The sequence below is a fragment of the Plectropomus leopardus genome, chromosome 3, assembly GCF_008729295.1.
Source record: "Plectropomus leopardus isolate mb chromosome 3, YSFRI_Pleo_2.0, whole genome shotgun sequence".
In the NCBI taxonomy this organism is placed as follows: Eukaryota; Metazoa; Chordata; class Actinopteri; order Perciformes; family Serranidae; genus Plectropomus; species Plectropomus leopardus.
Genome location: NC_056465.1, coordinates 14,312,101 through 14,325,485, shown reverse-complemented (window position 1 = coordinate 14,325,485; position 13,385 = coordinate 14,312,101). Strand labels below are relative to the sequence as shown.

At 39.2% G+C, this 13,385-nt stretch overlaps 1 protein-coding gene across 4 annotated transcripts in view; it reads left to right on the top strand.

The window, feature by feature from the left end:
• The window catches only part of mllt1a (MLLT1 super elongation complex subunit a), a 35,828-nt gene that overhangs the window by 5,655 nt on the left and 16,788 nt on the right, over nucleotides 1–13,385 (top strand). The window contains exons 2-11 of one of the 4 annotated variants that reach the window (XM_042514939.1): nucleotides 1,274–1,454; nucleotides 2,881–2,963; nucleotides 3,908–4,051; nucleotides 5,599–5,724; nucleotides 8,480–9,133; nucleotides 9,707–9,794; nucleotides 9,923–10,034; nucleotides 11,025–11,124; nucleotides 11,688–11,756; nucleotides 13,070–13,141. In XM_042514939.1, the coding sequence (XP_042370873.1) occupies nucleotides 1,274–1,454; nucleotides 2,881–2,963; nucleotides 3,908–4,051; nucleotides 5,599–5,724; nucleotides 8,480–9,133; nucleotides 9,707–9,794; nucleotides 9,923–10,034; nucleotides 11,025–11,124; nucleotides 11,688–11,756; nucleotides 13,070–13,141 (1,629 nt within the window). Of the gene's footprint in view, nucleotides 1–1,273; nucleotides 1,455–2,880; nucleotides 2,964–3,907; nucleotides 4,052–5,598; nucleotides 5,725–8,479; nucleotides 9,134–9,703; nucleotides 9,795–9,922; nucleotides 10,035–11,024; nucleotides 11,125–11,687; nucleotides 11,766–13,069; nucleotides 13,142–13,385 lie in introns of all 4 variants that reach the window. The other 3 variants (XM_042514929.1, XM_042514935.1, XM_042514922.1) reach the window with 3 other exon arrangements.

The window sequence follows — 13,385 nt, the reverse complement described above, 5'->3', positions numbered from 1 at the left end:
TCTCAATCAATCATTTGGATTATAAAACAGAAAACAGTCAGAGTAGTGTCTTTTTTTCCCAAACAACAGTCTGAAACCCAAACATATTTAGACTGTGATAATTTACAACATAAAAACATGACTTAAATGATTAATCAATTATTCATTTAGTTTCTAAGTGATGATTGAAATTATATCAATATCAATGCATCATATTTAATAAGATCTCCATATGTTTTGTTTGTTGCAGAGCTGCAATCTGCCCATTGTTTTCTCCATTAATCACCTAAATGTTTGGCCTGAACAGTTGGAAAATTATGTCAATCACAAAGTGCAAGGTGACATAATCACTTGTCTTGTTTTAACTAGTTGTCCAAAATTTAAAAGCTAAGAAAAACTTCAAACATTTACTAATCTGCCAGCAATTCTTGTTATATTTCATTATATTACATTTTCTGTGCACCTTCAATCTGTGTTGTTTTTAATGAAATCAAATTTACTTACTTACCTGCTTATGTAACAAGCAAGAAATCCAGGAAATAATAAATTGAGCTGAACAACTGATTAAGCAATTAATATTGGACTATTTTGATATACACAGTAATTAATTTTAATAGTTTAAGCCTATTCATTGTGAGGCCACTGTGCTTTTCTTTTGTTTTTGTTTTAGAGGGGTTGTTTTTCCTTATTCAATCAAAGATCTAAAAGTATAGGGTTTTGTATATTGTAGAGATTGTAAAGCCTATTGAGTAATATTTCAGATTTTGAGCTGTATAAATAAAATTCACTTGAGTTAGATTAATGAATTGCAACCCTTTGTTTTATATTGGCAATGAAACATTCGGAAAATCCACTTACATTTAGATGGTCACTTGCGTCTTATCTCTTTTTGTTGTCGGACATTTAGTTGGTGACATAAATGCATAGAATACATCATAATAAATTTTGATATTTGACCCTTCATGCAGGTTATAAAAGCATAGACATAGAAAGAATTACGTCTTTCTGTTGTGAGAAAACAAAGAATCCGTTTAAAGTTTTAAAACTCAGCGGAAGAGGAAGAAAACATGCCTGAGGCATTTATTTGACCTTTTTCCGCTCACCACAATATGTACACAGCACAGATAACAAATGCCTCTGTTCTTCATCATCCCCATCACTTTCTTGATCTGAATAATTTTGTCCTTGTAGCTCTCATTTACTTATTTTTGGCTTTTTTATATTCTCCCACATCTGCAGGCCTCGTGTGGTGACAACAGTATTTGACTCTTTCTGTGTGTGTGTCTGTTTTCAGTGCACGGTGCAGGTGAAGCTGGAACTGGGCCACAGAGCCCAACTAAGGAAGAAGGTGACATCAGAAGGCTTCACCCACGACTGGATGGTGTTTGTCCGAGGGCCAGAGACCGGTGACATCCAGCACTTTGTAGAGAAGGTTGTCTTCCGCCTACATGAGAGCTTCCCCAAGCCCAAGAGAGGTGAGACAGACGGACAACAATAATTGAACACGAACACTCATTAAGTTTATTTTCATAGCATATGTCATACACCAAGGTAATTAAGTGTTTCAGATCTGAATAAAAGACATTTAGTCATAAATACAACATGCTATACAAAACACAAAATATAGAAAGTAATGTCACATAGATTAAAATGATGAAAACAGAATTAAATAGGAGAGACTGCTGAATAAAAACAAAATAATTCAAATATTTATGCTTCTTTATCAGGACTCAGTGAGCGTAACGTTTCAGCCTGTCATGTTAGCTACAGTATCAACTTATCTGATGCTATATGGACATGACCTTGACAATTCTGCTGACTTTTTTTATTTTATTGCCTTTTTTGTTAATATGCGTGTTTGTTTACATCACAATTTTCAAAATTTTAGCCATCATAATGCCAGAAAAAATAGCAGAATTTCCCCAACCAATATTAGACATGAATGCAGCAGTTCTCCCTTTTTTTCTCTCTATCTGGGCCAACTTCTGCAAGTCAAAAATAATCAAAAACTTAAAAGGGGACGAAGTGTAGCTTACTGTTAGCCTGCAGCTGCACTTTTACAGTGAAAGAGGTACCGTCCTGATAGTCGGTAGCTTGCCAACCACTTGCAACAGGCCAAGAAGTCAGTCATGACTTGCTTTTGTTTTTGTCTGCCAAAATTTGTATTAAGTGTTGAACATTTGTTTCATATTCTAATTCCAGTGTCTGAATATTTTTAAGAATGAAAAGGTCATTCTCTTTTTAAAGAGTGTCCTCGCATCATTATGTTTTTGTATTAAGATTTCAGAGGCATAAAGTGGTTTCAAAATTACAATTTTATTGTTTTTTTTCCCCAATTATTTCTGGGACAGTATACTGTCAAACAAAAGCCGTTATCGTGACGGTGCAATTCTTTCTTAATGTTCAGATTTAGTATATGTTTGATTAAATGATGTCAAATTGAATGTAGTCAGTACAGACGCTGCCTCGTCAAACAGTACACCAGCCTCCTGCACATAATGATGCTGTGCAATAATCTGTGTTATTTCCGGCTCTTTTATAAATTGGTGCGCTCACTTTAAAGTCATGGATGATTTATTATTATGTGTCACTGATTTGTATTAAGGTGTCCTTAGAACAAATCCAAATCTGGGCGATATGGACAGAATTATTATCACCACAGTCATTTTTGTGATTGACATTAAATTCATTAGAGTGTAGTTAGGTAAGACTTATCATTCTAAAATACCATAATCTGTTTGTGATCTGGTTTAGTGAGAGACTTTAAGGAATATATATTTCTTAGAATTCATTTATTTCAGTTTAGATTTGTTTACCTCCGCCATTGTTTCGATATGTAATCTATTGATAATGAGTGATGTGAGTGTGATTATTATTGTTTTTGACTTGGTCTGTCTGCAGTATGCAAGGAGCCTCCGTACAAAGTGGAGGAGTCGGGCTACGCAGGCTTCCTCATGCCAATTGAGGTTTACTTCAAGAACAAGGTGAGTTGTGGAGTTGCTGAAAGGACATTTAGGCTGTGGAGGATAAATAAAGTGTGTGTTTTATCAGACTGCCTTCACATGCATACAAAAATCTGTGTCACTGGGAGGAAAACAGATTTTTTCAGCAGAAATCTACACATGATAACCAGAATAATTCCATAACTTGATAAAAGAAACCCTTGTTTGACTGTTTTTTTTTGTGAATGGCTTAATTTTGGACAGCCACACTAACACACTCACTAGTAGGAGTTCTGCACTCGGCCAATCAGAAGCCACAGCTGTGTTAGTAAAACTTTAATAAGGGGGGCATTTCTCTCTTTAAGTGAGAGAAATAAAAAGAGCACACACTATTATACTGGCACCTTTAAGTCTCCACCAGCCATTAGAATGAATGATGAAAGAAAGAAAGACCCACTTTACTCTCATTATAAGATAAGGATGATGCTTAAGTGGTATCTGCACATTAGTGTGCCAGCGTCTCCTGCAGCTCTTTGTAATATTAAACCTCTGGACTGCACCCAAAAATGTTACATCCTCCTCTTATGTGCAATTAACTTGTACACAATGGACAAATCTGTCAAGAAGATCAAGAAAATGCTTAAAAGGCAAGTAAGAGGAGTGTAAATATCAGCAGCCATTAATCCATCTGTGTTTACACAAAGACATTTTTGTTTAATCATTCAGGCATGTGTTAATGTCTTTTCTTCGGCTGTAATTGTCCACTTCTCCACAGCTTCTCTGAGGAATGTTAGTCAATTCTTATCAGTGTGCCGGCTCCGGCTATGTCTGTTTTATTGACTTCCTGGGTGATAGTTCATTCATTCAGCTTTTATCTTTTGTTATGAAATATGTTGGCGTAACGCAGAAAGACGAAAACAAATAAGCTTGTGTCACACATGTCAGAGGAGTTTAAAATAGTCTTTTATATTTTTGTCTTCCTTCAGGAGGAGCCAAAAAAAGTATGTTTCAACTACGACCTATTTCTCAACTTGGAGGGCAACCCACCAGTCAACCACCTACGCTGTGAGAAGCTTACCTTCAACAACCCCACCAAAGAATTCAGGAGAAAGCTGATCAAAGCCGGAGGGGTAAGGCTACCTGACACACTCGCTGGTTCACTGGACTGATACCTGAATGACTAGAGTCAACAGATACTCTAGCTGTCAATAGTACTGCAGTAGCAGCTAGTACGTTATGTACTTTGTCATGAGTTTTGAATGCTAGTTCTGGGAAGTGTTTCATCTTTAATGCAGCGAGTCTACAGGTCTTAAAAACTCTTTAAAAACATTTAAGTTTCCTTAAAAAGGCCTAAAAAGGTTTTATAAAGTCTTATTGTTCATTGACAAAAATCTTAAATATTTTTTCCTGCCTCTCATAGACAAATGTTATTAGAAGACATTTGTGCATCACAATGCAGGCACACTATAAAAGAGAGATCATTGTGAGGATTCTGTGTTTAAGGGTCCAGTTTGCCTTAAACAATTTAATTATAGCAACAGGAATTGCTGGTACATTCTGACAAAATTTAATATAGTGAGCGCCCAATAGCTCGCCTGGTAGTGCAGGGCCCCATGTCCTTGCTGTAGCGGGTTTGATGCCAACTCACAGCCTTTTGCTGAATGTCATCCACCCTCACTCCCGCTTTCACTCTGAAAGCTGCTTTGTCAAACACAGGGTAAACCCCCCCCAAAAATACAAATAAAAAAAGAAAAATAAATTATATAATAAAAAATAAAGGAAATTTTATATAATATCAGAATAATTCTTGGCCATATTGTCCAGGTTTTCCCAAAATATTCATTTATTTGTGGCGGCCTGCCTCGATAACATCATCTACCACCTCATATTGATTTTCTATTTATGAAGCTGGACCGTTCATTAGGAGGGTTGTCGTAATATATGTTTGCTTCAGTTATTTTTTCACCGCTCTATCGGAGTGCCGAGCGCACAGATGCAGCAGCAGAACATTAAGCTCATTGAAAGTGAAACTTACACCGATCACACAGATCTGGGGGAAAAACTGTTGTCCCTGCTGGTTATTCATCATACTTTCATATGTTGACTGCTATGATTAAAAAAATAAGTATTTCCTCTTTAGAAATCCTGTCAGTGTTAGTTCACATTGAAACAAGGGACTCATATAGGTTTCTGTTTCATTTCATGTTCCCATACATTTGGCATGGTGGGTAACTTTATTACCCATGATGATTTATGATTAATAAATTGAGTGTAAGTGATGGACAGTATGCAGTATTCTTTGTTTGATTTCAGTGCTGTAATCTTTCAGATTGCTCCCCATTAGTGGTGCATGTGACAGAGTTTTAAGCTCAGCAATTGGATCTTTTTCTCCAAAACACATAGAGTGTTGTAGGGAATTAACAAGAAGAATTGGCTGTTTTGCAATACAGCTGTTTATCTTTTGTACCTATGATTCAACCGGGAGTTTCACGACCATCGAACTGTACAAGTGCCTCAACTGTGAGTCACGCAACATTGTCTTTGGGGAAAAACAACTCTATAAAAGTCCGGTTCTGTCTTGAATCGAAGCAAAGAAAGGCCCTGTACACTATTTGAGAATTTACAATGTATATGATGTTAATGTAGTGCTCCATAAATCTTGTGTGTTTAATTCCAGGTGTTGGTGGTTCCAGAGGGGGCTGAAGCCGTGTCGAGGCCCAGTCCAGACTACCCGATGCTCCCCACCATCCCCCTCTCTGCCTTCTCAGACCCCAAGAAGACCAAGACATCTCATGTGTCAAAGGTTGGTTAAATTCCCAACAAGAAAATACCATCTAGTTATCTCACCAGCACTGTCAGCTGGCTCACTCACTTGGAGTATTTCAACAGAAAGTGTCACAACTTCATTGATCATTGCAGTCAGTTTTTATTGACAGGCAAACATCGAAATGAACACTGCACAAAATCATTGAATTGGCCTTGAGAGCAGGCTGACTCAGGATACTAATCATAGCCAGCTGTTTCTGAGCATCTGTATGCACAATTACTCAGTCGGCTTATCTGCCAGGAGACGGGACATATCTGGAGAAAACAGGAAACTAATCCCATTGCTTTTTACATTGTTGCCACTGTTTTGGTATCAACCTTCCACAGATCAGTACAGTGGAGAGGTTTTCATGTTTGACTGAAATTAAAATGACGAGGCACTGATTTTTAATTTGTAGCTTTGCAGAGCTGCAGAGCTCTTCCTGTCTCTAATTCCTCCTGTTCTTTTTTTTCTAGACACAATTTTTAACTTTATATATAATTTACAAAATGTTTAAACCCACATTGGAGGCTAACTTCAATTTGTGCTGATCGCAAATGCTTCTATATCCTGTAATCCAAATGTCCCCTTTATTTCGACATGGAAGTACTTGTTTCCTCAGTCCACATTATTACTGTGGCATGAGTGGGCGTGTTTTTGACTTGGTTTCATCCAGCTGTGTCCATCTGTGATTAAAGAAAAAGTCAATGGGAGTCACTTCTGAAGAATCACACATGGCCACTCTCGGCAGTGCTCCAGTCTGTATTGAGTCTATTATCATAAAGGCTCTTATGTGCGTATCAGGTTTGAAAACCTGTAAAACTGTTTGCTGATGAGTGGATGAACTGTGTGCAAAAATCATCCTCCACTTGTATCACTCTGCCAGAGAGCCCTGTTAAAAGCCACTCCTGTAGATACAATCTTCGCTACATGCTTACTTTGTCTACAACACACAAAGTTTTATCACACATCGAAATTAGCCCATCCACCGCCCTTCAAAATAAGAGTCTACTCTAAAATAATTCCAGTAATACAACTCATGTAGTCCACGGCCTGTTTGCCCGTGACTGTCAGTTCAGAGCAGCAGAGTGCAATTCTGTTTATATTGTAGTTCAGAGCACTATAGCATCTCTGCGTAACTTGTGAACTGGTGTGACTTTCTACGGACATACTAGCAACATGGCTTCAGGCATGACAGAATCTGTTGTGTGCAGGCTACACCAACAAAATCTACCTGTGCATTGGCAGCTACCTTGCTGAACTGCTTCAGCTTTCAAATGTTTGGTTTCAGCACAGATGCTTCCTCTCATTTCTGTGCAGACAACAAACAGGAGAAAAGAGAGCATTGCAAGGAGGAGTTGGCACTCCAGAATTGTTTTGTTTTTCTTTGCTCCAGCACTCCTTTCTTGCCCTCAGTGGAGGGAAGTCGAAAGGTAAAGAAGGAAGAGAGGTGTGTCAATCTCCTCGCCTTTTGTTTTCAGAACTCCTACAGGCAGCTCCATCTTTTTACACTGAATTTTGTCAACAAAAACGCCAGAGGGCTTTTAATTTGAAACAGAAGCAGGATTTGTTGACTTAAAAATAAATATTAAGGGATTCAATTTTGGTTTTTTTTGTTGTTTTTTTTTGCAGAGAACAAATATAGACTTTAATGTTCGTGAGAAAAATAGCTAAATACATCTTAGATTGTTGGAGTTAGTATGCTCTGCTTCTGTTTCACAGGGCTTTGTCGGGTTATTATGAGTATTATGAGGTTATTATTATAAGCTTCAATTATTTGCTGTTGATCAACAGCGAATCTCCAGAGCCCCGAAAATGATATTTGGGATGGCCCTAAAAAGGTGTAATGTTGTTGGAATGGTGGCAATATGAATATCAGATCATTTTCACTGTCAATTTTTACTACGAACCACAATTATTACGTGGCAAAAATAGCCGAGACCCAGGCCACAGCCTCATCCGCAGCAGCTGCGCTGAACATTTGAACAGTGGCACCAAAGTAAAAGGCGTGAGTTTATACAAAGAGCAGGCACTGTTGATGCCAGCGGCGTGGCCTTGGCGTTTGTTAGTCCACCGCTTTGGATCACACTGAAATATCTCAACAACTCTTTGATGCAATACCAAGAATTTTTGTTCAGACTTTCACAATCCCCAGAGGATGAATCCCTCTGACCTGGGTGACCCCCTGACTTTTTGTCTGTTGCCACCATGAGGTTGACATTTAGATGCATTATGACCAAATACCTGCAAATCTAAAAACATAACCACCAGCCTCGGCTGAATTTTGTGTTTCATGGAAACTGGCAATTGTTAGCATGCTGACATGCTGAACTAAGTGATTGTGATATGCATTATACCTGCTTAACATCAGCATGTCAGCATTGTCATTGTCAGCATGTTAGCATGCTGACTTTAGCATTTAGCTCAAAGTGCTTCTGTGCCTGAGTACAGTCTCACAGAGCTACTCGACTCTTAGTGTTTTTATTACATAAAGAGGAAGGTTTGATTAGCTGTTTTCTGTCTTTTTTTCACAGATCTTTGAGAAAATTGTTATTTTGGCTGTTGTCACCCTGACCAAAGTTCTTAGTTTGACATCTCATTCACAGTAAATGATGTGATTACAGTACAGCTTAGATTGGCTGTACCGTGATGAGGTCTTTGTGCAGCTTAGCCTGTTTCCTTTCAGCGGGTCTCTGTGAGAGTCCTCTAAGAGTAGATTGTCATTGACAGTGCTTTTGTTTCCTCTCTACAGGAACCCAGCAAAGAGGGAAGTGGTGGCAGCAGCAAAGGACCCAAACCGCACAAACTGACCAAGGAGCACCGTGAACGGCCCCGAAAAGACTCTGAGAGCAAAGGCACGTCGAAAGGAGACAACGACAGAGACGGAAGCAGCAAGAGTGGCCGCGATCCTTCCTCGTCCTCATCCTCATCTTCAAAAAAGCCTTCAGAGATCAAAGTGAAAGATGAAGTTAAGGTCCTACCCAAGGCTGCCTTCAAGGAGCCCAAACTCACCCTGAAGGAGTCAAAGATGGAGGGCATGTCCCCTAAAGGAGGGGGGGCTGGGACGGGCAGGTTCGGCAGAGCGGCGGGTGGGGCAGGGCCCGCAGATTCAAAGCTCCCGGGAAAACGTCCCTCCACTGTTGAATCTCCCAAACCCAGCGCTAAGAAGCAAAAGAAGGGCAGCTCAGAGGGGCCGAAGGGGCCGTCCAGCGGGGCCTTCACAGGAACTTCTCCTCGTGTCTCCTCCTCGTCTGCAGCCAGCCAGCCGTATGCAGAGAAGAAGCCTCCCAAGGAAAAAGGTCGCTGGGCCAAAGGCAAAAATGACACACAGGAGCCAAAGGAGCCCAAGAAACTTCCAGAGTCGGAAGAGTCGAATTCAGAGGATGAAGCATCGTCAAAGTCAGAGGTACGTCGGCTCCCCAGAAGCTACATTTTCAGACCTTTTGGAAGTGATGATACTATTAGGAGTGTTTTGTATTGTAATGTTTTTCAAAAGTTCATTATTATGACTGCTAACTATAGTTTGTGTTTATGGCTACAACTCAAGATTATTATTTTTGCCTAATCTGCATATTATTTTCTTGTTTAATTGGCTAACAGTTACTCAGAAAATAGTTAAAATATCTGTCCCAATTTCTTCAGCCCCAGTGTAACTGCATATACCCTCTTTCTGGCCACCAGTCCAAAACCAGGAAGAAACTCAATTTATTGTGACATATGAGGAGGAAAAGTATTAAAATCTCACAAATGAGAACCTTAAACGGGGCAACAATGTATTCTGTTGCAATTTTCCAAATATTTGCCATTAAAGTCCCCTTTACCTGACAAATTAGATAACTGACTCATCATTTCAGCTCCAACGTCATGCTATATTTGTGTTTAGTTTTTTTGGTCCTATCAACCTTTTCTCCATTTCTCTCCTCCCATTTTTCTTCTCGTCATTTTCTTGATCTTCCTCTCTTTTCCTCTCTTACAGCAGTCCGCCCCTTCCAGTCCTTCCAACTCCAGTTCCAGCTCTGACTCCAGTTCAGATTCGGACTTTGAGCCAGGACAGAAACAAGGGCAAGGTAGAGCGTGCATTCATTTTGGTCCTTTGCAGAAATGAGATTAATTTGGCCATTAAAAGGAGTTTTCTGGGGGTAAAGGGTTGAGGTGAATGCTATTAAAGTTTGTGTGACTCTGCCTCCTCTCACAGGCCCTCTTCGATCCATGGTGGAGGAAATCCAGTCAGAAGAATCAGATGATGACGACAGCAGCTCAGAGGAGGAGACGCCCATCAAAACCAATCCCCCCAACCGGGACTCTCGGTCAGTCTCCCTAAATATATCTTTCAGTCAGAAACCGTGTTCCTAGATCGCACTGTGAAACAACCTAAACCTGGTTATTGTTAAATCTCACTTTCCATGTTGCGCTCTTTCCCTGCCTCCAACAGGGTCCACACACTCCACATGAGATTTTTAGAGTTCATGACATGTGTCTGGCCAAGTCTCCATTCAAATTTAGCACAAATTTTACTCAAATTCGAACCATATCTGCTGAAGAAAATGCAAATCAATGCACACTTCCATCCAGTACTGTTGTGCACATATTAGAAGTTGAGGGCATTGAGATAAGAAGGTAGTGTGGCTAATTCTGCAGTTCTGTGCCGTTAAATTATTACAGGAGACAAGAGAGCAATGAGATGATGTATTTAAAAGAGCTTTTGTTGAACCTCACACAAAACATCACATTTTATTAGCTTGGTCTGCCCCCTTTGGACCTTTTCACCACCTTTTCTATATCCTTATCGATAAACCAAACTTTCCGACAAGAACCTTTTTTTGGGATACTTATCTTTTCCAAGTATCTGGCATTTCTAAGTTTTTATATGCACAAATTGAAAATGCACATAAAACAGTTGGAGTTCTCTGATTGCATCTGAATTTCGTTTCTGTCCTCAGTAAATGAATTCACTACAGCTCAACTGGCTTTTATTTCACAGTCTGGCATGTGTCAGAATTACCAACTGAGACCAGTTTTATTTGACAGATCCTGCACAATGTGATGAACTTGTAAGAGGGTTATGGGCTTTAACTTTCTGTCCCCAGCTCACTATTTTTTTTGTCTCTTCTCAATATTGGCTGTTGCGTCTCCTTCACCAGGTGATATAAGGGTTGATTTTAGCAGCAAAAAATGAATAATTATAATCTACAAGATGCACACATGTCCAAGTGCAAAGCTAAGCAGCGTGACAATATTTTCTGTCTGTCAGTCTGTGTGTGGTTGACCTTGTTGACCTCGCCGTGTCCCCCTGTCAGACTCAGCCTGGACAGTGAGAGTGACAGCAGTGACGGCTCACACAGCCCCAGTCGAGATCCTGCTCCACCTCCGCAGAAACACAGCTCCTCCAATAACAAAGTGAGTCACTCAGACCTTGTTTTACTGCCTGCTTTCATTTACATATTGACATGCACTGAAATAGCTCGACTAGAAGATAAACACTAAAACCACATATGGATGTTTATGGTTGCAGACCGATTGACGATTCTGGTCTTATGTATTCTTAAAAATATAGCGTTCAGCCATCAATATAATCCTCAGACAACATGAAACGTCATTTTCTAAAGCATTACCATGTGAGTATGTGAGTAAAATTGACTAAAAAAAAATTTGTTTTGGGACTAAAACTATCAAACCAATATTAAAAGGAACAGTATAAGGTATTCTTTTAGACAGAGACAACTGATTTTGATTCAGAATGTGCTGTATTTTAATGTCTTGGTTCCTACCCAATACAAAATAGCCTGAAGACATTCACAGACATGGAAGTATGACTTACATTTCAGCTGTATTAACTGTCATCAGTGTCCCAGATAGTTTCGCTGTCTCACATGACTGCCTCTGTCTCTCTTCGTCTCCCCTCTCTCTCTCTGCATAATTTCTGTCCTCCTTTTTCTCTTTCTCGCTCTCCTTTTCTGCAGGTTTCAGGCAGAAAGAGTCCAGATTCCTCTTTTCGCTCAGAGAAGGTGTTGAAGAAGGGATACGACAAGGTAGGAAGGGTAAATCAAACTTTTTTTATGCATTAACTCACATACACATGCAGGATTTTGTCCACATTCAGTGAGTGCATTGATGAATTCAAGATGGAGTGAGGGCCAGTGAATTGATCCAGATGTGCAAACAGACTCTGGCCTATGAACCCTTGAAAAGAAATCTCTTTTTTCTTCTTTATAACAAGATGATTCATGTAGTGATAAAATGAAACTCTGGTAAACTGGTCTTATATCACTCCTTCGCATTAAAACATCTGCTGAGTTTCATGGATTTTGTTGAGACATCAGGAGAAAGGTTAAATCTCACAGTGATTAAATTCAAAGGACGAGGTCTACTTCAGGATATAGTTTAAAAAAAGAAAAAGTCCAAAGTTTTTGAACAGAAAACAGTCAAGAGGCTGTCAACAGTATGTTTTGTTGTCAGTGAAGTGTTGTTCATTTATACAGCCCACAAAATCACAATCTTAACACACTGTGATAGTACCAGTCAAGCCTTGTCCTGGCACTTAAGATTGTCAGTCACTTTTTGTTATTGTGTTTTTTGTATTAATTTGTATTCATCTACTGGGACGTAAGACAAAATTTTAGAATTATTTCTGACAATAAATGAAATTTAATCTTATCTTTTTTAGGAGTGCTCTGGTTTTTTGTGTAGCCACTCCAGGCATTTCTAGGTGAAAATCTCTGAACTTTTCAGATAGCCACAGGTGTCGTCACTGTCAGCCCTTTTCAAGCAACCAATTATAAGGTGCACCCTGGTAAAAGCAAAATAAAAAATAGCGGAAGAGCTTGTTCCAGCTATGCCTATCTGAGCTCTGTGATAAGTTTTCCTAAAAAACCTTGTAACAGAGACACAAAAGGCCATTTGTGGGAGCAGACTGGCCTTTATTAGCATTGTAATACAGTGTTGTCTTAAGCTAGTTAGCTGTAAAGTCAACCATCTGGTAATGCAGCGTCATCAAAAAAGACGCTGGGAGTGTTTTTTTTTCTTTAATGAAGCATTCCCCAGGACCCTGCCATCGCTTTTCTGCCAAAGAAAAATGCTACGTGGACACAGTCCCTTACCTTGATCTACAATTTTCCATCAGTGGTGTCAAACCCAAAATTCTTTCACACTACTTCTCAGACGGTTTGGAATCATGATTATCTCATCAGTGATGCTTGCTAGTTTTCTCCATTTTGCATTAACAAACAGACAGTACTGTAGTTAGGGCCAGAGAGATATTGGACTTAAGGAAAAAGAACACTAGAGTAAAAGGTGCAGTCTGTTGTAAGTGTGCACTGACCATGTTCACTGTAAACTCCTGCAGGCCTACACAGAAGAACTGGTGGACCTCCACCGTAGACTGATGGCTTTAAGGGAGCGTAACGTCCTACAGCAGGTGTGTGTTCATGCCTCCGTTTTCACTTAATAACAATTTCATTTTGATAAACTCTTTCTATATTCCATTCTTCAATATTTTGCTGAAAACTGTAATGGCACTGTTTGGTCAATGTAATATGATAATAAAAGAGCAGGTAGAATTTGATGCGTGCATGGAGAATACTGTTGCATGTATCGACCATTTGGGGGAAAAAAAAAAAAATGTATATAAATATATATATATATATATATATATAATTTCT